Below are 24,940 nucleotides of genomic sequence, written 5' to 3' on the forward strand. Positions count from 1 at the left end.
CATTGTTTCCATTGTTTTGCTGGGGTCGCTCCCCGGGCTACCGAATTACCGCATATGATGGTCAAGATGATAATATGATGATGATTGATATATCTCTCTTTGTCTCACTCGTGGTGATTGCAGTTTGAATATGATTGTTCTCTCTTACGATTTTTGCAAGTTAATGGATTATTATGCTATCTTATTATCCTACTTAATCCTATGATTATTATGGGGCCTTAGTATATCGTAATTTACTGAATTGGTTTTGTGTTTCATAAAACCCTCTCAGGGAATCAAAAAGGCTTAATTGCAAGAACACCCCCTGAACTATCGCGTTTTGGCAAGTTCACCCTCTTAAGTTTAAATTCGAGCAACTTCACTCCCCTAACTACCAAATTCGAGCAACTTCAAACCCCACCCCCCCCCCCCCCATTTTCCGTCCACTTCTATTATAAATTTGGATGGAAAGTTTCAAAATTGGATGGAAAACGAATTCAATGTACAAAAATGCCCTTCTTCACCCTTTTTAAACAACTCACACACACCAGATAACTCTCTCTCTCTCTCTGTCTGGATAACACAATCTCTCTCTCTCCTTTCTTTGCTTTCCTCTCCTCCGCAGCTCTTCTGTAACAGCAAAAAACCCTAAATCCTAAAACCCTCCTCCCCTCCTCTCCTCCTACCCTATAACCCAGAATTTCCCCCTCTCACCTCTCACACCACCAGCATGACCTCCGGTCACTACTTGGAGGAGATCTCAACAACCTCGTCCTCCTCCTCCCTCCTCCTCTGACCACCACTAGGTACACCACCCGATTACCTCTCCTCTCCTCCTATTGGAACTAATTAATTTGTCCTTCTCCTCCTCCTCCATTTCCTCTCCAACACCGTCCTCCATTTCCTCTTCATGGGCCAGATACTTACCAACAAAAAAAAAATAGATTATCTCCTGTAAAAAACAGATAATCCCCTTTTAAATCCCCAACCCAAAAATGAGTAGCAGCACTAATTACACGAATAACTACTTGCAGCACAATGGAGATGAAAGATGCGATTGTGGACGGAAAGCAGTGATGAGACTCTCATTAACTGTGAAAAATCCAGGTAGAAGGTTCCTTGGTTGTTTAAACTACAAAGTAAATTAGTTGAATGATTTCTTGTATGTATAATTTGGCTTTTTCTAATAAAAGGCCTAAATGCTATTGTTTTGCATTGTAGCATAGGAAAAAGCATTGCTTAAACTTTGTACATTGACAAGCTATACTAGCCGATAAAAAAAAAATACTTAAGTAATTAGCATGCTATACTTGGGCCTTTTAATAGCTAAATGACCAATTCCATGGGAGTCGCCGTAAATATAATGCTATGCAACATAATGTGGTACATGAATCAATCAACAGTTAAGTTAATGACTATGACGATGATGATGAGATACGCCTAAGGCTAAGGGTGATGGTGACAAAGCTGCTGGTATTATGAAAACAGATTACAATGCAAAACATGCAAGACAAATGTCAAAGTCAAACGAAGATATCCTCCATCTCATCTAGCTCAATTGTAAATGTTATTGTTTTGTATATTGTCTGCAATTGTTCCTAATAAAAAGGCTAAATGCTATTGTTTTGTATATTTACTGATAAGTTCCTTCCAATTATTTAGAAAAGGAATGAGAGGATCATGCTCTCTTTTTTGATTCTTCATCATGCCCTCTTCTCCTTTCCTTTCTTGGTCTCCCACTTGTTGCCCTTAACGGAGGAGGAATGAGAGGATCAAGGTCCGTACGAACCCACATAGACGCATCTGGAATTGGTTTAATCATGTGCTCGTATGTCTTCGCAAAAGTTGCCACATGGAAGCATTCGAGAACAAAGTCTTGAGGATTACTTTTGTCGGTTATAATTGCAGCCATTCCATGTGAACAGGGTATCCCACACACATCCCACTTGCCACAGGTGCATGTTCTCTCTCCTATGTCCACAACAAAACCCCTAAGTACATTTAAGATTTCAAAAGTTGTGCCACCACTATAAATTACCTCACAATCCCCCATGTTATCACATGTTTTTTTCACCTTTTTCGCAATCCTTGGACATAGCTTACCATTCCACCCTTTGCAGAGGTCACGTCTATGTTGTAACCTTGTCATTAAGTACCTCTTAATACTTTCGGCCATGGTAAGGATTGGTTGGTCTCTTGCATCTTTGATAGCTCGATTGAAAGCTTCACTTGTGTTATTATCCATTCTATTGCACTTAGCCCTTCCACTGTACATGCACCTAGCCCAGGTTCTTGGCTCTTCCCTCATCAACCACTCATAGGCAGTCTCATCAAGCTCTTTAATTTCTTTCATCTTCTCCTCAAACTCTTGGATTGTGTAAACTGATGCAGCCTGCCACATGAGGTCTTTCCACTCCTTCCCCTTGTACAACTTGTTGAAGTTTGCATACATGTGTCTAATGCAGTACCTATGTTCTATAGTAGGGTACTTTGCTGCAAATGTTTGTGTCAACCCCTAATGAAAACATCATGAAGTATATTTAGATGGCAAACATTTACATGAACCAACAAGTATCAGCAAATATGAAATTCAACAATGTAATTAATAATACCTTTTGCCTGTCAGACATGAAGCACCAGCCCATTTCCTCTAGATTCCCAATTAAGTCCTCCAATATTCCCATGAACCAAGTCCAGGCATCTTTGGTTTCAGCCTCCACAACAGCAAAGGCCAAAGGAAAGCTTTGATTGTTGCCATCTCTTGCCACTGCATGCATAAGTTGACCTCCAAAAGGACCTTTCAGAAAACAAGCATCCAATCCAATGATTGGTCTGCAACCTGCTAGGAAACCCTTCACCTGTGCATCATAACTTATGAACATATCCTTTGAAAAAATGGAACTTGTCCATCATAGGGTCTATCCACCTTAATTTTAGCCATGCTACCTGTGTTCCGCCTTCTCACCGTCTCACAATAGTCCCATAACCTTTTGTATTGTTCAGTATGATCTCCCCGAATCTTTTCAATTGCCTTTCTCTTTGCCCTATACACCTTATACTCTGAAACATTAATGAGCCACTCCCTCCTCACAATATTCTTCATTGATTTGACCTTAGTCTCCGGTGCATCATTTAGTTTGGCTAAGTACTTATTGGAAAGCCAAGAAGCAGTTGCATTATTATTCGTGTAGATTCTAGTACAAGTATGTTGTTGCCAAATATTTTTTATCTGGAATGATTTCTCATCATACATGGGAGATGCATGAAGTCTAAATCCACAATCAAATGCACATTTCACAGTCACCCTCGTAGATTCATTCTTCAAGAATTTAAATGTGTAGCCCTCCTTTATATGATATTCCCTCAACAATTTCCTAAACACCCTCACATTAGGAAACTTCATCCCTTCTATTAATTGAGGGTTCTTCATGCAAGAGTCTTTAAACTCACAAAAAGTAGCCTTCCCATCTTCACCTTCCTCAACCAAGTCATTTTCATCACTATCCGAATCCCCCTCACCACATTCTATTTCAAGGTTATAGGTACCTAGACCAACCAAGGCAATGTTCTCCTCTTCCTCTTCATCAGAAGACTCCTCTACCCCACTAAAAGTGTCACAAGAAGTTTCGCTATCATCATTAGGCTGCCACTCACAGTCTGACTCACTATTCTCATCCATTTCATCACCTACTCTTTCTCCTTCTTCATCTGCATTCACACATTCATTACCTACTCTCTCCCCCCTTTCATCAACAATTGGTTCTTTTACGTGTCCAAGTCCTCCTAATTCACCACCTCCATGACCTTCTCCTATTTGTAAGTCACCTCCTAATTCAGTTAAAGAGCTAGGGTCTGCTGTAGTATTTCTATCTTTACCTATCACCTCCACCTCTGGCTCACGATCCTCGTCAGACTCTACCACATTGGGACAATCAACAAATACATCAATAAACATATACTTCTTACCACAAGAATGCACTGCAAACATTTCAACCATGTCATAATGAGAATGCAAGTTAACTAATCCATCATTCATGTCATGCATTGGAAGTTTATAAAACACAGTTACGTGTTCTGTTACTCCATTACTATCTGTTAGTCCATACCCCATTTGCCTAATTGTATCCATCAATTCATACAAGCTGAAGGAATCTAGATCTACCTTCGTTTCTGCAATAACCCCATTCAAGTATTTAGACTGCGAACCCCTTAGTAGTTTACCACCGACGCGCATGAACAATGTACACCTGAGCTCCACCATAGCTTATGTGCATCAAATAACTTTGATTAATAACAGGAGAGGCATAATTGTATGTGAGGCTCATAATATGGCTTACAATATTGCCTACCATGAAAAGGACTTTTTACCTTTCGATCGTGAAAAAAACTACGACAAAAAATTATTATCGTTGCGGAATTCCCATTAGAGAAACGAAAAATGAAAAAAATGGAGGATGTAAGTTAGAAAGAAAACACGACCATGGGGATAGAATTCAATTAATATGAAAGTTAGTCTGCATTCTGGAACTTGACTACTTAAACCATTCCTCTACTATTCCAGGAATCATAGACAGTAAAATGCTTACGAGAGCTCAATAAGAATGAGATGAAAAATATTCCGTAACTGTTTCTCTTTTCCTTTCTAAAATTCTTAACCATGAATTGTTATAGCCCATAATGGCATTGGATTTGTTTTTCCTTTTCTGAGAACAAGGTGAAACTCTAAATGCCTACAAGAAAGCTCAATACACAAGCACAAAATGGTCAGTAGCTGTTTAATCCCAACCATGAACAACAATATTTTACTCTACTACTACAACACAAGAATGCAACTTTTTAAAACCCTACTTTACTATATTAACAACTATATTAACAACAATATTCTACTATTAAACAACAGGAATTTTTAAATCCCTAATCTTTGTAAGCCCTCAACTGAATCTTTGTAAGCCCTCAACTGATTACGACCTTTGTAAGCCCTAATTTACTATATTAGTCGTAATCCCTAATCTTTTAAGAAAAATCTCTCAGACCTACGGATTTGAGGGGAGATCTATTTTTTATTATTGAGATCCCGAAAATTTAGGGGTTATTAAATTCAAAAACAAGGAACAACAATAAACAATTTTTTAGCACTTATGCATGTCAATAAACATCAAAACACCCAATTATTTTGCCCTAAATAGAGAACTTACAGATGGGGAAGAAGAAGGCCGTCGTCTTCGTTCTCTGCCGAATAATCAGGTTGGCGTCGGTGCCGTGTAGGCCGCGTCTCGAGGAGACGTCTGGAGGGAGGAGAGGAGAACTACGTTGGGTGGGATTTGGGGTTTCTGGGTGGGTGGGATTTTGGGTTTTTAGAAGGTGGAGAGGGACGAGGGACGAGGGAGGAAGAAGCGAAAGAGAGAGAGAAGAAAAGATGAAAATATCGAAGGAAGAGAGAGACAAGAGATATATCAAAGGAAGAGAGAGAGAAGAAATATCACCGTATTTTTTTTCCAAAAGGGTATAAATGTAATTTTGTTCGTCTCCGTCCTTTTTTTTAACAGAAAATGAGGGAGGGGGTGAAGTTGCTCGAATTTGGTAGTTAGGGGGGTGAAGTTGCTCGAATTTAAACTTAAGGGAGTGAACTTGCCAAAACGCGATAGTTTAGGGGGTGTTCTTGCAATTAAGCCAATCAAAAATAAAGAAGGTTTACTCGTTGCATGTGGAAGATTACAGTGGATATATATGGCTAAATAAAATAAAGAGTGATAATAAGTGACACTTGTGTGTGCGAGCCACAATGATGCAATTTTATAGTTGTTAGACAAAGTTTGTATTTGGTATACGCTAGATAGCTCTGATTGGCTTTGTTCGGTTCCCATTTCATTTTAGTTTTAGTTTAGTTTTCAAATTATTACTCTACTTCTTTCTCCAATTATTATCCTGTTTTTTCAATTATTACTTTTTCATCTCTCTCTACCTCTCTCCAATCATTACCCCTATTTTCAATTATTATCCTATTTCTCTCTCTACCCACTATCAAAACTAAACTAAACTAAACTCCCAACCAAACAAAGCGAATATATTTTATTTTACAGACTTGGGAGTTTCTTAATAAATATAAATTAAAAATAAATAAATTTGGTTGTATCAAGGCTTGAGGTGATTTTTAATCACTAGCCATGTCACGATTTTTACCCTTCAATTTTGGGTCGTGACAATGGGTCTTGTTCATAACTTATTGGGTAAATGACGGCCAAGGACATGTTTTGATAATTAATACCCGCCAAGGACATTTTCAGTAGTAACAATTGTTCTTAGCATGTCCTTGGAGGATATTAATTATCAAAACACGTCCTGAGCCGTCATTTTCCCTAACTTATTGATGAGCCTTGTTCATAACTTATTGGGTTATTTAAGTTGACCCATTAAGACCCAATTACTAAATAGGTTAGATGAGTTGAACCCATTCTGACCCAACTAATAAATGGGCTGAATCTATTTTTTAGTAGATGGATTTAGGTTGATTAATGGATTTGGGTTTAATTTGCCACCCTTAGTTAATTTACATTTTAGCATACATCTTTTGACAGCCACATTAGAGACCCTCTAAAGCAAGTCTACCACACTTAGGAATGCATTCACTTGTGTAATGCAAAAGTGTTGGAGTTCTTTCTAGTCTTTCAGTTGAATTTGTTTTGGGCGCTTTAACGTGGTGTTTTGGTCACCATTTTCTCGAAAAAAATTGCTGCGGACGGAAGTGCTTTGGTTTAGTGCGTTCGCTCGGGACAAGCAGGACTTCTTTGTTTCAAATTATTTCTATTCGCAATGTTGATAGATCATCCGCGGGTAATTGCCTTCAATATATTTTGGTGGTGTTTGGTTTCAAAAAAACCAAGCAAGACAATGTGAAATCTCGCATTCACAAGCAAAATGTCTGCTCAGATCACAAGAGACTTCCAGATTATAGTCATCCATTGGAGGCATGCCAAAAAAAGTCCTACGCTTAATTATAGTCATCCATTGGTGCACTGCAAAATGATATCCACTCTCTATTCATCCATGCGAAAGTATATCATAAGGTAATGACTAAAATAGATGTTTTGAAAGTTCACTAAAATTGAAGGGTTCTTGAACAAGTGTGTGAAATCACTATCTTATACGATTCACCCTTCACAATAATTATCCTCAAATCAGCTAGTCAAAAAAGCTAATTAGTGCAAAACCATGTAAGCTCAAAAATAGACAATGGAAGGATTTTCTTTCCAATCAAATCCTTCTAACTACTTTTTTTTGAAAGGTCATTAAAACCTCCTTAAGAGGGCGCATAAAAATAGAAACCGTACAACTGGAAAAACCAAAAAACAAAAAAACAAAAAAAGACAGAGGTTCCTAAATAAAAGTTTAGATTGCATCTGGGGATATTTTATTTGTGTAGCAAGTTACAATGGAAAAAGGCCCCTCAGAATCCTCATCCATGCCATCTTCCACTCATTCAATGGCAACAAATTATTGATAAACTAGCAAAATCAAGAAACCACTGGACCAACACAAAGAGGTTCAACTAAGCAAGCCATGTTTACAGCTAAATTCAGGCACAAAGGGCACTACCAACACTTGCTACAATAGCATCAATTAAAATCTGAAGTGAGGCACAATCAGAGCCAACGAAGGAAGGTCTGGAAAGAACGTTCATTCAGTGTCTCTTCTTTCCAGTTGCTACTTCCCAAGCCTGTAAGATGTGGTTGACAATTTCCTCTACACCCTTGCCATGCTTCACCTGCATTTGTATTTGTGTCACTCCTTACAAACAAGAAGCTCTCAAAACATTTTAAAGAAGAAGAAAATTTAGGGTCATTGGATGAAAGGCGAATGTCATGCCCCAGAGACTTGGCCTAAATTATGGACCTGAGAAATGAGAATCACATAATTCAATTTCCTGTAACTTGGTGTAACAACATAGTTAGTACTTATCCTACTATTTACTTGCTTATACGTCTTTTGACCTTTGGGTTGAGAGAGAGTCGGTCTGGTCCACAACACCGGTTGTGGGGTTAAGTGGCATGATTGGATGCCCATAGAAAATTATGTTCCCTCTTTTGAAAGATTTGTTACAAGTCTATATTGTGACTATCCTCCGGAATAAAATGTTCAGATCTATTCAATGCGTCTTCTGATGCAATTGAGTACACACTGAGGATTTACTATGTCATATGGATGGGAAAAACAAAAGGTAAATCCTATCAATACTTCTTTATGGTTTCAAATTTCTTTTCTTTTTTGGCAAAAGGTTTCAAATTTCTTTTGTTTCTATCTTTGGTAGTTTTTTCATTGCTTTCTATCAACCAAAAGCACAGGGAGAAAAGAGAAATAGAATAAACAATTATTACCATGTCATAATGAATCAATGCACACTCCTAATTTCCATTTGTCAAAACAACAAGAATTGGATATCTGATAAGGAAATACACCTGAGCAAAAACAAATGGTCCTCCATCCCTCATCCGTAGGGCATCCCGCTCCATCACCGCCAGATCAGCTCCAACTGCTGGTGCAAGGTCAGTCTTATTTATGACCTATAATTAAACAAGTTATTATTATACCAAAATATTCAAATTATAATTCCTCAAATGAGAAATATAATAGGTGCCAAAACATAAACAGCAGATATGAGAACAAAATCACCTACAAGGAGGTCAGCTTGTGTAATGCCTGGGCCTCCTTTTCGAGGTATTTTATCACCTCCAGACACATCAATTATGTAGATGATATAGTCGGCAAGTTCTCTGCTGAAGTTGGCAGCCAAATTATCTGCAACCAGACAACTCAATAAGTCGGATCTTTCTCAATCAATACTTTGATTAGGTGGAGTCCCCTGGCTCTGTGGTACTGAGGGCAATTTTCCTAGCGGGTATATGGAGTAGCCTATTTTTTATATCCACTTTATGCACACAAAAAACATGTTTAACCCTAGAGATGATGATCCTAAGTCATACCATGCATCCCAACTATATATCATACAACTGCAATGAAATCTCATTTAAATGCAAGTATTTCTAGGAAGTGTTGGAATTACTCGTGATGAAAACTTCAAGAACATTTTTTCTTTCTGGAAAATTTACAATAACTTGACAGCAAGTGTTGAATTACTCGTGATGAATACTTCAAGAACATTTTTCATTTTGGAATATTTAAAATAACTTGACAGCAACACATCTCTTATTCCTACAGGCATTGTTTCTCTCCACCCTCAGGATTCTAGATTCATATGAACTCAAGTAAACTGCTGCAATTTTCCATCAACATTGGAAATTTCCTTTTTTCAGATTGACATCCCTGTAATCTCTGAACTAGGTACATGATGGAAGAGTCTCACAGCATGGATATGCTATCATCGTCATTTCCCTGAACTGGTAATAGTGCATCACTAATTTTGGTAATCACATAAAACATTGGCTCCAAGAGGTAGCACTAAATTGACAAATTTTGTGCTCTCTAGATATGCAAAGTGAGAAAAAGTATCTTTTCAAGATTACCTCCCCCAGATTCACAGAGAAGGATATCTGCTTTGTACAAGTTAGAGAGCTCTTCAAGAGGGCCAAGATTGATGCTAATGTCTTCACGAATAGCAGCATGCGGGCAGCCACCAGTTTCCACAGCTCGTATCCTTTCCTCAGGAAGTGCTCCATGTTTTACCAAGAATTCACCATCCTCTTTTGTAAATATATCATTTGTCACCTGAAACAATGATTTTCTTCGTTACTTCCTTCTGATTTATACACAACGAAATCAAATAGTAAGACTACAAGCGCATGTGCAAGGCACAATCATTATGATTATTGAAATTCGATATTTTGGAGATCGTTAGTCATTTAATCGAACAAAGAAGATGGCTGTAAGAAAGTAGAGTGCATGTGTCAAAGAGAAATCGCTACAAAATTCAACCAAATAGTGCTGGAAGAAGAGCTCAAGGGCATTTCAAATCCTGCAGTCAAAGTGTTTCCAAAAATCCCCGATGGCTACCGCCTACTGCATGGGAAGGTCATGTAAAGTCCACACTATGCTATACAAAACTTATATCCCGGAAGAAGGGTAGGGGCAATAGAAATTCATCAAATTCCTTAGACCCAATTCCTCCCATATACATTAGAAAATAGCTAAATGATCCAGTTCAGTAAAAGTTTCTCATTGCTGATAACACAACGACTCGGTCCATTGAAAATCAAGGCAACATAGATCATAAGTATACTATGTAGTACGTATAAATGCAAAAGGAAAATAATTAGTTCAGTATAGGACAATTATAAATACTTTTGAGCATGAGGCGGGTTTTCATAAACAGAAGTACTAGTGAGCAGGAGGTGGGTTTTCGTGAACAGAAGCACGATACTAGCATCAGAATGACATTGATGGCTTGCTCCATAGTGTCTGCTGGTTGAGAAGTGAAATGAAGAGCAATGGAAAGGGCGAAATAATGTACTAGAAATAGTGCTAGCTCAGTTTCGAGCCACCCAAGCTACTTTGAACATCAAAGATGGAAGGGCCAATGATGGTAACTAAGAAGCACGGACACGTCTACCGGCCTCACGTATCCGTGCCCGACACGTGTTGGATACGGACATGACACGATACTCTCCAGACACATGTCAAACATGCCTAAAAATGTGGCCAATTTTTTTGTATTACATTTGTCTTGTCAAACATGCCTAAAAATGTGGCCAATTTTTTTGTATTACATTTGTCTTACTAGAACACGTTGTGGACACTTGGGGACACATGGAGTAAGGACACACTAACAGGTTAAAATATCATGTTCAAAACTTGGTCCAGTTGATGGATATTCCATGAGTACTTACACAGTTACAATTGATTCAAATTTGTGGGTTTTCTCCTCATCTGGTAGAAATGATGTTTTTATCTTTCATATAAATTCATCAGATACATCTATAATGCAGAAATATATATATTTTATTTGGTGTGAACGACATGCCTGTGTCCTAACTTATGAAGAAATGACGCATCAGCGTGTCCGCATCATGTTCGTATCCATGCTTCTTAGATGGTAACCAGGTGAGTTTAGAATCTCTTGATAGAAAGTTTTTTGTCCTGGGGGTCAAGCTATGCCAAATGAGCAATTGGTGCCTTAGCCTTAAGACTACACAGTACGCACCAAGGAAAAAGCAGTCTCCAAACTCACTGATTGAGGAGCCTTGACTGAGTTGATCAAACCTCCCGCTGGCTGCGTGCCCCCTCTCTAAGATGCAATTCTAACATGAGGCAAATGTCTTGTGCTCATGTTCTCCAAAAGCTCCCCCTAAAGCGATCAGACACGAGGCATAGAATGTCCTTGGAGTTGTGACCCGGTTAGGGGACACCCGACTGGTCACTGACCCATGAAACCACACTTGAGATCACCAAAGCACTTTGTTGTTGGACTCGAAGGTTCGTCGCATGCTTTGCAACTCTCTCAAGGAAATGAGCAAAGCAGTCTCGGAGAAATAGAGGCCTTTAGAAGAAGACATTTGGGACATTGACAATACATCTCATACTAATTCTACTTCCAAAGATTATCATACCTATACTCTACAAACCCCATCTCGGAGCAAAGGTGTCTATTGTAATATCAAAGGGATCAACTATGAAGCACAGATACGGATACGGGATATGCATACGACACAATACGGATACGATGATATGGCAAAACCTAAAAAAATAGGATACGGATATGTCGGGGATACGGCCGTATAAATTATACATTTTTATAATTATTAGTCTCCTAGGCATCAAAGTGCAGCCATAAGAAATAAAAGAGTTGTTGAATTGCCAATACCAAGCATTAAGTACATGTCAATCTCAAAAGAGTAGGAACTTATCATCCAAAAGATTAAAATTTTGTAAAAAAGAAAAAAAATACGGATTAGTAGGCAATAGACTAATAGGTATGCATATAATATACTTCACACACACACACACACACACATATATCTATGTACCAGTGTAAATACTAGATATAATTGATTATATATGTAAACAATAGAAATCCACACCAGTAAGACAGAGAAAGAACCTTGTGAATCACAAGGTTCAAGCGATCTAGGGTAGGAAAATATCGACCGGTTCAAGAAATGATCTATCAATGTGCATAATTTCCTAAGTTTTATATTTTTAGCGATGCTATTATTAAAATTTTCCCCTTTTAGTTTGTTCTTGATTCTTTAAAAAAAATCATTTTAACCACCACTGTATCCTAAACGTATCCTATTGTATCCCCGCGTATCCGAAATAAAAAATATTTAATTTAAATCCAGGATGCTTATTTGCCGTATCCGATACATATCAGGGCATATCAGGCGCGTATCCGTATCCCTCGCGTATCCAATACTTGTACGTGACTAGTTTCGGAGTATCCGTGCTTCATAGGGGATCAAACAGCAGTTGCGGAGCATGGGATACTTTTACATTGGGGTGAGCTGGCTCCTATGGCTTGGCCTTCAAGAAAAAGGTCTCCACCTCATGCATGCAAGAAGAGCACACGCATAGCCTCACTCATCTCCTTTGGTAACACCTATGTAGCACTGTCCGATACGGATGTAGGGAGGTATTCCCGAGCAGGTACATTTAGTTACCGAACACGTGATGTTTCGGAACACGTGGTAAATACGACTAGACTTACCGCCGGGCAGTTCGGTGAACAGTGATATGAGAAGTCATGGCTATAGATAGACTGTTCGGCAGTTAGAGATATTTTGATTACATTGGACCAAGATACATGTGAAGTAGTTGGTCCAAGCAGACTGTTCGGTTATGATACAGACGAACAGATGTTGTAAAGAACCTAGCACGTGATACGAGTGATCACGGGTTGAAAGCAATGCAATCGATGTCCGAATAAATGGTACGTGGGACCATAGTTTGAATATAGACAGGACGGTCATCGTGCTAAACAAGTGTTCGGCAATATGGACCAGTGACATGAGAAGTCAACGGTCCAGGAAGGTTGTATGGGCTCAAGGACCAGTTACATGTGAAGTGAACTGGTCCAAGCCGTCTGTTTGGCCATGAGACGGCCGAACAAAGAAGGAGCTCCAATCGAGAGCAGGAGCAGAAGGAATACTCTGGAAGATTCCAGAATAGTCATATCCCGTAAAGGAATAAGATCCCAAGAATATAGGATCTGAGAAAGATACCCAACGAGTATGGGATGTTCGGCTTGTTATGGAAAAGAGTCCTACAAGGATTAAAGTAATGAACTGATACAGGAAACGAGAATCCTTGATATCCTGGAATTCCTATACGATTTAGGAATCCTAGGGCAACACGGATGCTTGGCCAGCAAGCATACGTGAATCTATAAATAAGAGGAAAACCTAGAGGTAAAAGGTACGCAATACATTGCATTATTATTGCTTTCCTTCTGATAATTAGGGTTGAGTTTTCTAGTACGAGATACTAACAAAGGCATCGGAGGGCCTTTGCCACGAGAGGCAAAGGTGCACTCACCCCCTGTCTATTTTGCAGATTAGGGTTCAGACGTCGAGCTAGGGTTCCGGTGAAGAGGCACGAATAAGCCGTTGCAATCCAGTTGATAGGAAGCATCAATTGTTTTCATCCCCCTACAATTGGCGCCGTCTGTGGGAAATCGAAAGAATTCCCTTTTGAAATACGACCATGGCGGAAGTAACTCCAGCAACACCACATGAACCAAAAGATGTATTGGATGGAGGAAGGGACAAATCACCACCTGGGGCTCCGAGAAAGCCCCAGGGTGGGCACAGGAGGGACACGAGTAAGGACCGCCCCCTTACCGTGCATCATAACTCCAAAAATAGAGGAGATGGAGAGACGGCTTCGAGATCCACGAGAAGGAGTAAATCCCATCAAAGGGATGAATCGATCGCGCACTCCAGGAGTGTGCACCATAGCGACGACATTCTTGAAAGGAAGAGGCAAGAAGTCGAGGAGTATGCTCGTCTGATTAAAAAACGAGAGCATGAGATTAGAGAATTGGAAAGAATTAGGGAGCATCCGGAGGATTCTGGACTGTCTCGAAGAAATTCTAGAGGCAGTAGGTATGCTATGGTACAATACAGAAAAGCTCCTTCACGAAGAAGAAGGAGCAGAAGCAAGAGCAGAAGTCCTGTTATAGGGCATCATGAGGCTTCTCCACGAAAAAAGGGAAGAAAAAGTAGAAGCCGAACACCAGAGAGAAGGACTTCTTCACGAAAAAGGAGGAGCAGAGACCGAAGTTCTACCCCCGAGGAAGAGGATACGAGAAAGCATCATCGAGACAGGTACGAGAGGCCTGATGCTGATTGGGTCAAGGCTTCGGCCCACAAGTCAAAGGAGCAAGAGGATGGGACAGTGACTGCACGAGAAGCAGCACGCAAGGCCCTGAGTAATATTGCAGCCTCCCCCTTTACAAAGAGGCTACAAGAAGCAAGGTTGCCGAGCAGAGTGAAGCACGGTGCATTCGTACTTTACGAGACAAATACGGATCCCGTAGCTCACATACAACATTATCAACAGGCCATGTTTATGCATGAGGGGGATGATTCCATCTTGTGCAAGATGTTTCCCTCCAGTCTTGGCAAGGTAGCATTATCCTGGTTTCATAAATTGGCCCCACGATCCATACGAGGATGGAGGCAGCTAGCAGAGGAATTTACTGCTCGGTTCTTAACGAGCAGAAAGGCCCCAAAGACTTTTGAGAGTCTTTCCACCATGAAGCAGGAGGAGAACGAGCAAATTAGAGATTATGCAAAGAAGTACTGGGAAACTTTCAACGAGATTGAAAGTTGCAGTGAGGAGTATGCAATTGCTACGTTCAAAACTGGTTTGCCTGTTCGGGGAGAGCTGCGCCGTTCATTGAATAAACATCCAGTAGCCACCTTGGCTAAATTGATGGAACGGATAGAGCAACACGCCAGAATGGAGGATGACATACTCCGTGAGGATGGCAGGGCGGTTGCCGAACAGCCGAAGGCACCTGCCAAAAAAGTGGATAAGCCAGAACCCAAGTCTTACAAAGACAGAAGGGAGTACGGGCAGGCTAAGAAAGAGCCATACAAGAACAAGCAAGCTCCTGACCCCAAGTCCTTCTTTTCTATCACTACGGTTTGGAAGGAGCCAATATACAGGATTCTTTATCGAATAAAGAATCAGCCATATTTTAAATGGCCCCCAAGTCTAGGCGGAGACAAAGATGCAAAACGTGCTACGAATCAGCACTGCAGTTATCACAAAGATTGGGGCCATATGACCGAGGATTGTGAGGTATACAAGAGGCACCTTGATGATTTGGTCTCTCGGGGCTATCTCAAGGAGTTTATCCAGGAGGACCCTAAAGAGAAAGGGAAGGCTATGGAGCTGGGTTACGAGCAACACCCTAAAGGCGTGATCCATATGATACATGGGTTGGCTGCACCTTATACGAGGAGTGAGGTGAGGCTGTTGCAAAGACAGGTCAAACATGATCAGCACGTGATGCGATTGGGAAACAAGAGAGGGAGAGAGACTGATGTATGCAAAGAGAGCATGGCATTCAGTGATGATGATTTGGGGGAGGTCCAAATACCCCACAATGATACATTGGTCGTAACCCTACGAGTTGGGGAATACGACATCGAAAGAATTCTAGTGGACTCGGGCAGTTGTACAGAGGTATTGTACTATGATGCATTCAAAAAGATGGGGCTGGCCCAATCAAACTTAGAACAGTCCACAACACCTCTTATTGGGTTCGGTGCAGGAGCAGTCTGGCCCCTTGGGAAGGTGACGTTACCTGTTCGGGCCGGATCAGTAGTGTTGAGAACGGACTTTTTGGTGGTCGATGTCCCATCTTCCTACAACGCGATTATAGGGAGGACGTGGTTGCACAAAATGAGAGCAGTCTCCTCGACTTATCACCAGATGGTAAAATTCTCAGGTTCAAATGGGATTGAAATCCTTAAAGGAAACCAGAAGGTGGCACAGCAATGCTTGATTTCCATCATTAAAACAGCCCCGAAGGTCCACCATGTTCACACATTAGAAGTACCAGACCAACCAACCATCGAGGATGTTGGAAGAAGCCCGGCTGAAAAAGTGGTTGAGGGCCTGGAAAAGATTCAGATCAACGAGATTGATCCTGAAAGATATTTTTTGATTGAGGAATCATTACCGGCAAACGAAAAGGCTGAGTCGATAAGATTTCTGAAAGAATATATTGATGTTTTTGCATGGGTACCTGAGGAAATGCCTGGGGTAGACGCAGATGTGATCTGTCACCATTTAAACATTGATCCTCTGCATAAGCCGATCATTCAGAAGAAACGAAGGGCAGCCGTACAGCATGTAGATGCTGTGATCGAAGAGGTCGATCGTTTATTGGAGGCCAAGGCAATACGTGAAGTCTATTACCCAGAGTGGTTATCCAACACTGTTGTGGTAAAGAAGAAGAATGGGAAGTGGCGTGTCTGTGTGGACTTCACAGACCTGAACAAAGCATGTCCTAAGGACAGTTTTCCTTTGCCTAGGATCGACCAATTGGTTGATGCAACCTCTGGTTACGAGCGAATGAGTTTTCTCGATGCATATCGAGGATATCATCAGATTGCTATGTTTGAACCTGATCAAGAGAAGACTTCGTTCATCACACCACGAGGGTTATACTGTTACACTGTTATGCCCTTTGGACTAAGGAATGCTGGGGCTACATACCAAAGACTTGCAACCATTATGTTCAAAAAGCTCATCGGCAAGACTTTGGAAGTTTACATAGATGATATGGTGGTAAAGAGTCGAGAAAAGGGAGGGCATATTTCTGATCTGAAGGAAGTGTTCGAAATCCTGAGGAAGTATAAATTAAGACTCAACGCCTCGAAGTGTGCGTTTGGAGTTGGCTCAGGAAAATTCCTGGGCCATTTGGTAACTTTGAGAGGGATAGAGGCAAATCCCGATCAGATTGATGCCTTACAAAGACTACAGAGTCCCAAAACTACCAAGGAAGTCCAGAGGCTGAATGGGATGGCAGCAGCACTTAACAGATTCATCAGCAGGTCAAGCGACAAATGCAGACCCTTTTTTCAGTTATTGAAAAAAAGGGAGGGATTTGAATGGGGAGCAGAATGTGAACAAGCTTTTCAGGACCTGAAGAAGTACCTGGCCGAGCCCCCACTATTGTCAACTCCACAGCCTGGTGAGTCTTTAATTCTGTACTTAGCTGTTTCCGAGCATGCAGTAAGTGCAGTCTTGTTGAGGGACTTGGGGATCGAACAAATCCCCATCTATTATGTTAGCAAGACATTGTTGAATGCAGAGACGAGATATCTGCCTTTAGAAAAACTTGTCCTGGCACTTAGGACAGCAACCAGGAAATTGCCACACTACTTCCAAAGCCATAAGGTTGTGGTTTATACTGAGTATCCATTAAAATCACTGCTTCGAAAGGCTGATTTCTCGGGACGGATCTCGACATGGTCCGTAGAGTTAAGTCAGTATGATCTCGAGTATCAGCCACGTACAGCAATTAAAGGCCAGGTATTGGCTGATTTTGTGGCAGAGTTTTCCCCCACTGTTGCTCCCTTGCCTCCTACGAGAAAGGAACAGGCAGCTAAGACATCATCCTTGAAGGATCAACCCGTAGCCGAACAGGATCCCAAAGAATGGAAGTTATTCGTTGATGGATCAGCGTGCAATACTGGTTCTGGAATTGGAGTTGTCCTCTTTCCTCCTCAAGGAGTTCTCATTGAACTCTCTGTTCGGCTTGGATTCAGTGCATCGAATAATGTGGCTGAATATGAAGCACTCTTGGCTGGGTTAAGAAGTGCGAAGACCCTTAAAGCAGAACGGGTCAGGGTGTATTGTGATTCCCAGCTTGTTGTGAATCAACTGTCCGGCGAGTACGAGACTCGGAATGAAAAGATGGTAGCCTACGTGCAGGCAGCAAAAGACTTGCTTGATACCTTCGAGAGGGTATATATTGAGCAAATAAGTTCTGGACAGAATGCTCATGCAGATTCTTTAGCTTGGTTGGCTGCAGCAGTACCAACAGAGTTCAAAAGAAGGGTGGCAGTAGAATACCTAAATGAGCCTAGCATTGGGAAGAGTGTAGATTTGGTCTTGGACGTGAACCAAGGACCAAGTTGGATGGACCCAATCATGGAGTTCTTACGAGACGAGATACTCCCTTCTGATAAAAAGGAGGCCCACAAGATAAGGGTCAAATCTGCTAGGTTTTGGCTGTCCCCAGAGGGTAAGTTGTATAGGAAATCCTTTACAGGTCCCTATTTGCTATGCGTACATCCTGAGATGGTACAGAAGTTCCTTCATGAAATCCACGAGGGAACGTGTGGGAGCCATGCTGGAGGCAGATCTATTGCCCACCGAGCAATTACGCAAGGCTATTGGTGGCCACACATGCAAGAAGATGCAAAGGTGTATGTAAAGATTTGTGAGAAGTGTCAAAAGTTCTCACCAATGATTCGAACGCCCGCCGAAGATCTGGTGCCATTGACAAGTCCCTGGCCTTTTGCTCAATGGGGGATGGATATCGTGGGTCCATTGCACAAAGCAACTGGGAATCGAAAGTTCCTGCTTGTTGCAACTGACTATTTTACAAAGTGGATTGAGGCAGAACCACTGGCCAAAATCACCGAGCCTATGATAGAAAGGTTCGTGTGGAAAAACATCATCACCCGCTTTGGGGTCCCTTATTCATTGATTACAGACAATGGATCCCAATTTCAGAAGAAATTCAAGGCTTTTTGTGCCCAGTATGGAATACGAAATTATTACTCCACTCCGGCCTACCCTCAGAGTAATGGGCAAGCAGAGGCATCCAATAAAACTATCCTAGATGGGATAAAGAAGAGGCTGGACAAAGCAAAGGGAAAATGGCCTGATGAGTTACCATTAGTTTTGTGGGCTCACCGAACAACGCCTAGGAGGTCTACGGGAGAGACCCCCTATTCGTTGGCATTTGGAACAGAGGCTGTCATACCTCTGGAAGTGGGTCTGCCGACCAACAGGACAGCTTTGGTTGAAAGTGGAGGCAATGACAGGGCCCTTGAAATCGAGCTTGATCTTGCCGAGGAGAAGAGAGAAAAGGCCTTGGTACATCTTGCTTCTTACCAAGAACAGCTGATGAAAAGCTACAACAAACATGTTCATCCTAGAGAATTTGGTGTTGGGGACCTTGTGCTACGAAAAGTGCTCGGCAACACCAAGGTGGCAAATGAAGGCAAGCTGGGGGCCAACTGGGAAGGCCCGTATAGAGTAACTGAGATTGTGGGCATAGGAGCCTATAGATTGGCAGATCTGGATGGTGATCCAATTCCCAGGCCTTGGAATGTTCATAATTTACGAAAGTTCTTTGTTTAGAAGTATTAAAATCTGTTTTGGATTTACACTACGTGATTGTGTGGGAATTACGAATATAATTCCTTTGTTCTAGTTTTGATTATTTTTGCAAAAGGGTACGAGTAACGCCCTCTTGCGTTTTACAGATTATGAATACAATCACTTCTTTCGCATAACTGTTGTGGTATTTAAATACGAACTACGAGTTTGGTTCTCCTTATTCGTATTGGGGAGCAGGGTATACCTTTTGAGTATGTGAAACTTAAAAGTATTATACATTTTTAAGTACGTGACACTTAACGAATACAAGTACGAAACACTTGTATAGAATTTCAAGTATGTGAAACTTGGGTATACATTTGAATGCAAGTATGAAAACACTTGTATGTATTTTCTTAAATATGTGATACTTAGCAAGTATGAAAACACTTGTATGCTTTCTTTTAAAAAGTACAAGTACGAAATACTTGTATGGACGTTCAAAGTACGAGATACTTATATGGTATTTTAAGTACGTGATACTTGAGAAACTATATTGGCTTGACTTATATGTAAGCCACATTTTTAAGTACGTGAAACTGATGTTCCTAAGTATGTGAAACTTGAGGAAAACCTTTATGATCAAGTGTTTGTATGACAACACTTGAAAGACTTTTAAAACATAACGAGTATATGTTAGCCACATTTGTTCAAGTACGAGAAACTTAAAAACATTACGTACGTGATACCTAAACACAAGTACGAGAAACTTAAAAACATTACGTACGTGATACCTAAACACAAGTACGAGAAACTTAAAAACATTAAGTACGTGATACTTAAACACAAGTATGAAACACTTGTGTGATTTCCAAACGGTTGAGTACGTGACACTTAAACACAAGTATGAAACACTTGTGTGATTAAGTATGAGCACACTTATATGCCTTAAAAACCATTCAAGGTGGAACGCTTTTAAGTACGTGAAACTTAGAATTCAGAACAAAAAATCTTGTGTGAAAGATTTGCTAAAAGTACGACATACTTATGCAAACAAATGATGCTTAAACAGTACGAACTACTTAGATTGAAAATTGCATACGAACAGATGCAGCAAACATGGAAGCCGAGCAAAACATAAAAGTTATGCCACGAAGGGCCGAATACCTGTTTTAACAGTAAAGTATTGATAGTACTGGTACCACGCAGGGTAAAAAAGGCTATGGTCATGCAAGACCAGCCGGATGATTTTTTAAAAAAAAACTACCTGTTTACTATCTTAATCCAGGTTCTGAACCTCAGAAGGGACATCAGCCTCATCAACAGCAGTAGCAGTTTGTACCTCTGGGATAACGATCTTAGTGGTCACTTCCAAAACAGATGATTGCACAACGTCATTTTGTGCTTCAACTTGTATTTCTTCATCAACATCTGCAAAATCATCAATCTGTTGATCAACATCGTCTGCTGGAGCTGCAACTTGGCGACTTGGTAGATCATTCTCAACCCATAGGGGAGAATCCTCAGCAACTCCTGCCTTTGTAAGGCACGCCTCCCAGCAAGCAACCCAGATTTGGTCTTGAATATCAGGCATCTGCTCGACATAACTTGATGTTGTGGCGTCAAAACCCTTCTGATAACCATCTTCAAAGGATGCCTTTTTGGTGCTGTCCATCTCGGCCAGAACTTGATGCAGACTCTCCTCCGTGGTCACAAGCTTGCCCTTTGTCTCAGACAAGTCAGCTTTAGCTTTATCTCTCTCTCTCTCTCTAATCTCGTGACTGTTCGGATCAACCTGGTGTTGTCATTTAAAAGCCTGATCCTCTCGGCTTCAGCTTCCTGGAATTTTCGGCCCAGTACGACCATTTTTTGGATAAACTATAGCAAATACCAAAACGTGAGTAACTTTTTTCTTAAAACTTATAAAGATGAAGCTTTAAAGAAGAGAAGTTTTTATTACCTTGATTCCACTGACGAGACCAGTGGACACAAGCCGATCAGGGGGAGACAAAGACTCTTTCTGTACGTCAACAGGGAGTAGCAACCCTTGGGCCAGAGCAAGTGCTGTCTCCGACGAACTAGCACTATCCCCGACGTGAACGGGACAGTCTCCTCTAGTGAATAGAGGAGTCCATGTTTGAGGAAGTACTTGGGTAGTTGGTGAAACGGGATGATGTGTTTCGGTGTCTGCTTGAGAAGCAGTACCAGTAGGGTCTTCTGATCTAGGCCGTTTGTCTCTGTGAGCATCACTGGCCTCTATGGTAGTCTCCACTTCACGAGATGAAGTGGAGCGGTTCGAACCTCCTCTGTTACGACGGGGTGCAGAAGGGGCGTTCCCTGTGGAAGCTACCCGACCAGATCCCCGTCCCCGAGAAGAGACGGTGAGGAGAGAGCTGAGGTCTAAAGGCTGACGTGTCATAGTGCTCGAGATTGGAGGAGATAGAGAATAACCTGAGGATGAGGATTGGCTGGTTACACAGATGGGAGCTGGCTGTTCGGGTAATGGTTGAGAGGAGGCCTGACTCCGTGAGGATCTTCGAACTCTTATTCGTGGTAACGGAATTCCTTCGGAAATTGGGACTTCACCCGGTTGACCAGCTACAGTTACTCCTGCGTTGGCTCTTGTGCTCCTAGGCTGAGGAGCAGTTGATGTGGAGGCAGCACTGGTGCTGGGGTGAGCAAGCCTCCTGTCGATAACGCCTCTGTACGAAGGATCGTATCCCAGAAGCACGTCAGCGTCACGACCCCGACCAGCTGTTCGGGTACCAGGCACGCCTTTATATTTTAGGACTTTGTTAATATCCTCTGTTCGGATGTTGCTTGGTGTACGTCTGGGACGATGATTAACGTTTTCAGCTGCAAGTTTCAAATTGAAAAACCAAATTTAGTTCATGAGAAAGCCACGAGAAAGCAGTAAATGAAGAATTGTAAAAGAGGAAAATCAAGAGCATACGTGGGTAGCCCCATATGTGGGGACAATGGAGCCCCAGCACTTGGCCATCTTCCCCTAAAGGCTCGAATGCTCCAGTCACATAGAGGAAGTCGATCTCATGGTCACGAGCAGAGTCTGGCAGATTGAGCACGAAGCGCTTCTCTGCTCTCCTAACTTTGAAGTAATAAGTATTGTACTCAGGGTTTAGTACTATACTATACCACCACTGGATGTCCCAGATTCCTAAATTGGTCTCTAGAATCCCATTTAGGGCTATAGTCCCCATTATCAGCCTAAAAACGTTCGTAGAAACTTGCATGGGTGTAAGACGGTACCAGCTCAAAATCTGGCGAAGTAATGGATGAAGGGGGAAACGGACCCCTCCTTCGACAATGGATACGATTGGGATACACATTCTATCCCATGATCCAGCATCCCTATCCGCTCCTAAAGGGGCAAGTTCAAGCCCTACGTTTTCAGGAATATTGTATTTTTCTCTAAATGCCGCCATGGCAGCAGGGGTATCACAAAGCTTCCTAAACTTACTGGGTCTAGGAGGGTTGTCATCCGCCATGAGTATATTCAGAAACGGAGAAATAATGGAAATGGATACGAATCGAAACCCTAGAAACGACCCACGAATCTGAGAAATAAGATCTCAGATGGAAAACTAAGCAGGTGAAATGAAGTGAGAACGAGAAATCTTACAAGAGTACTGTGACGATTTCCCGGTTTGCAATCAAGTTTGCAGAAGGCGGCGATGGCGGAAAGCTTAGAGAGAGAGAATGAAAGTTCGAATGTTTTGGGTAAACAACCAAAAAGAGCCTTTTCAGGGGTTTATGGTTAGGGGACGGAGACGAAACGTTTCCTCTCACGACGTTACGGGTAAAAGTAACGGAAAGAAGAAACTGTTCTGACGCCGTTTCATAGAACGTCAGTTCGAATTTAATGCTAGGCATATGAAACAAGCCACGTGGAGTCATTACCTCGAGATGGTATAATGACAGAGGCGCCAAAAGGCATCAATGAGATATTGAAATTATGACTGCACGGGATCAAAAGAGTTTGGTCTTGATAGAACTCTGTTTCTAAGCATCATATATTGCCCCCGAACAGTGGTAAATACATGAAGCTGGGGAGCAATTGTAGGGAGGTATTCCCGAGCAGGTACATTTAGTTACCGAACACGTGATGTTTAGGAACACGTGGTAAATACGACTAGACTTACCGCCAGGCAGTTCGGTGAACAGTGATATGAGAAGTCATGGCTATAGATAGACTGTTCGGCAGTTAGAGATATTTTGATTACATTGGACCAAGATACATGTGAAGTAGTTGGTCCAAGCAGACTGTTCGGTTATGATACAGCCGAACAGATGTTGTAAAGAACCTAGCACGTGATACGAGTGATCACGGGTTGAAAGCAATGCAATCGATGTCCGAATAAATGGTACGTGGGACCATAGTTTGAATATAGACAGGACGGTCATCGTGCTAAACAAGTGTTCGGCAATATGGACCAGTGACATGAGAAGTCAACGGTCCAGGAAGGTTGTATGGGCTCAAGGACCAGTTACATGTGAAGTGAACTGGTCCAAGCCGTCTGTTTGGCCATGAGACGGCCGAACAAAGAAGGAGCTCCAATCGAGAGCAGGAGCAGAAGGAATACTCTGGAAGATTCCAGAATAGTCATATCCCGTAAAGGAATAAGATCCCAAGAATATAGGATCTGAGAAAGATACCCAACGAGTATGGGATGTTCGGCTTGTTATGGAAAAGAGTCCTACAAGGATTAAAGTAATGAACTGATAAAGGAAACGAGAATCCTTGATATCCTGGAATTCCTATACGATTTAGGAATCCTAGGGCAACACGGATGCTTGGCCAGCAAGCATACGTGAATCTATAAATAAGAGGAAAACCTAGAGGTAAAAGGTACGCAATACATTGCATTATTATTGCTTTCCTTCTGATAATTAGGGTTGAGTTTTCTAGTACGAGATACTAACAAAGGCATCGGAGGGCCTTTGCCACGAGAGGCAAAGGTGCACTCACCCCCTGTCTATTTTGCAGATTAGGGTTCAGACGTCGAGCTAGGGTTCCGGTGAAGAGGCACGAATAAGCCGTTGCAATCCAGTTGATAGGAAGCATCAATTGTTTTCATCCCCCTACAACGGAGACACGGGGACACGGCTAGATACGTGTCCGACATAGCACGTGGCGCATCCGCGGCAAGGGTGTAAGTGTATTTTTTTACTTTTTTTTTTTTTTGGGGTAACTATGTTATTACTTAAATAGTTAAATGTTTTGGGTTTAAGTGTAAGTTAACATATAAAAACAAGTCCTAAAGAGAAGAAACCCTATCATCAAATTCCTCTCATCCATTTTGATTTGTTTACATTTTGCAAAACTTGGAAAAAATATATATATATTTATACAACTTAAAATGCATATATACACACACACACACGGCGTGTGCCCCGCTGTGTCCATATCCCCATTTTTTTTAGAATTTCGTTGTCAATATCCGTGTCCGTATCCGTATCTGTGCTACATAGCCTCCAACACACTTTGACTCGCCTTCTAAAATTGCCTTTGTTACATTCTCCAATGGTCCGTATAAGATAAGTGCTATCATCTTCCCACAAGGCTCCGTTCCAACCTACCCATCTGCGCTATGCACGTAAGATGACTATAATAGTTTAAGAAAATATTCACTTTCATACAACG

General features: G+C 41.5%; 2 protein-coding genes across 2 annotated transcripts in view; both read right to left on the bottom strand.

Moving 5' to 3' along the window:
* Nucleotides 1–1,657: 1,657 nt before the first annotated feature.
* On the bottom strand, nt 1,658–4,240 carry LOC131332884 (uncharacterized). The gene is made up of 3 exons (XM_058367194.1): nt 2,945–4,240; nt 2,592–2,837; nt 1,658–2,494 (listed from the first exon to the last, which is right to left on the bottom strand). The coding sequence occupies exons 1-3, from the start codon at nt 4,238–4,240 to the stop codon at nt 1,658–1,660; spliced, it is 2,379 nt and encodes a 792-aa protein (XP_058223177.1).
* Nucleotides 4,241–7,350: 3,110 nt separating this feature from the next.
* Nucleotides 7,351–24,940, bottom strand: part of LOC131333319 (urease accessory protein G) — a 30,415-nt gene continuing 12,825 nt past the window's right edge. The window contains exons 5-8 of the mRNA XM_058367779.1: nt 9,498–9,699; nt 8,651–8,772; nt 8,433–8,537; nt 7,351–7,741 (exon numbers count right to left, since the gene is read on the bottom strand). Of these exons, the coding sequence (XP_058223762.1) occupies nt 7,658–7,741; nt 8,433–8,537; nt 8,651–8,772; nt 9,498–9,699 (513 nt within the window). The 3' untranslated portion in view covers nt 7,351–7,657. The remainder of the gene's footprint in view (nt 7,742–8,432; nt 8,538–8,650; nt 8,773–9,497; nt 9,700–24,940) is intronic.

The sequence above is a fragment of the Rhododendron vialii genome, chromosome 7a (assembly GCF_030253575.1).
Source record: "Rhododendron vialii isolate Sample 1 chromosome 7a, ASM3025357v1".
Classification (NCBI taxonomy): Eukaryota; Viridiplantae; Streptophyta; class Magnoliopsida; order Ericales; family Ericaceae; genus Rhododendron; species Rhododendron vialii.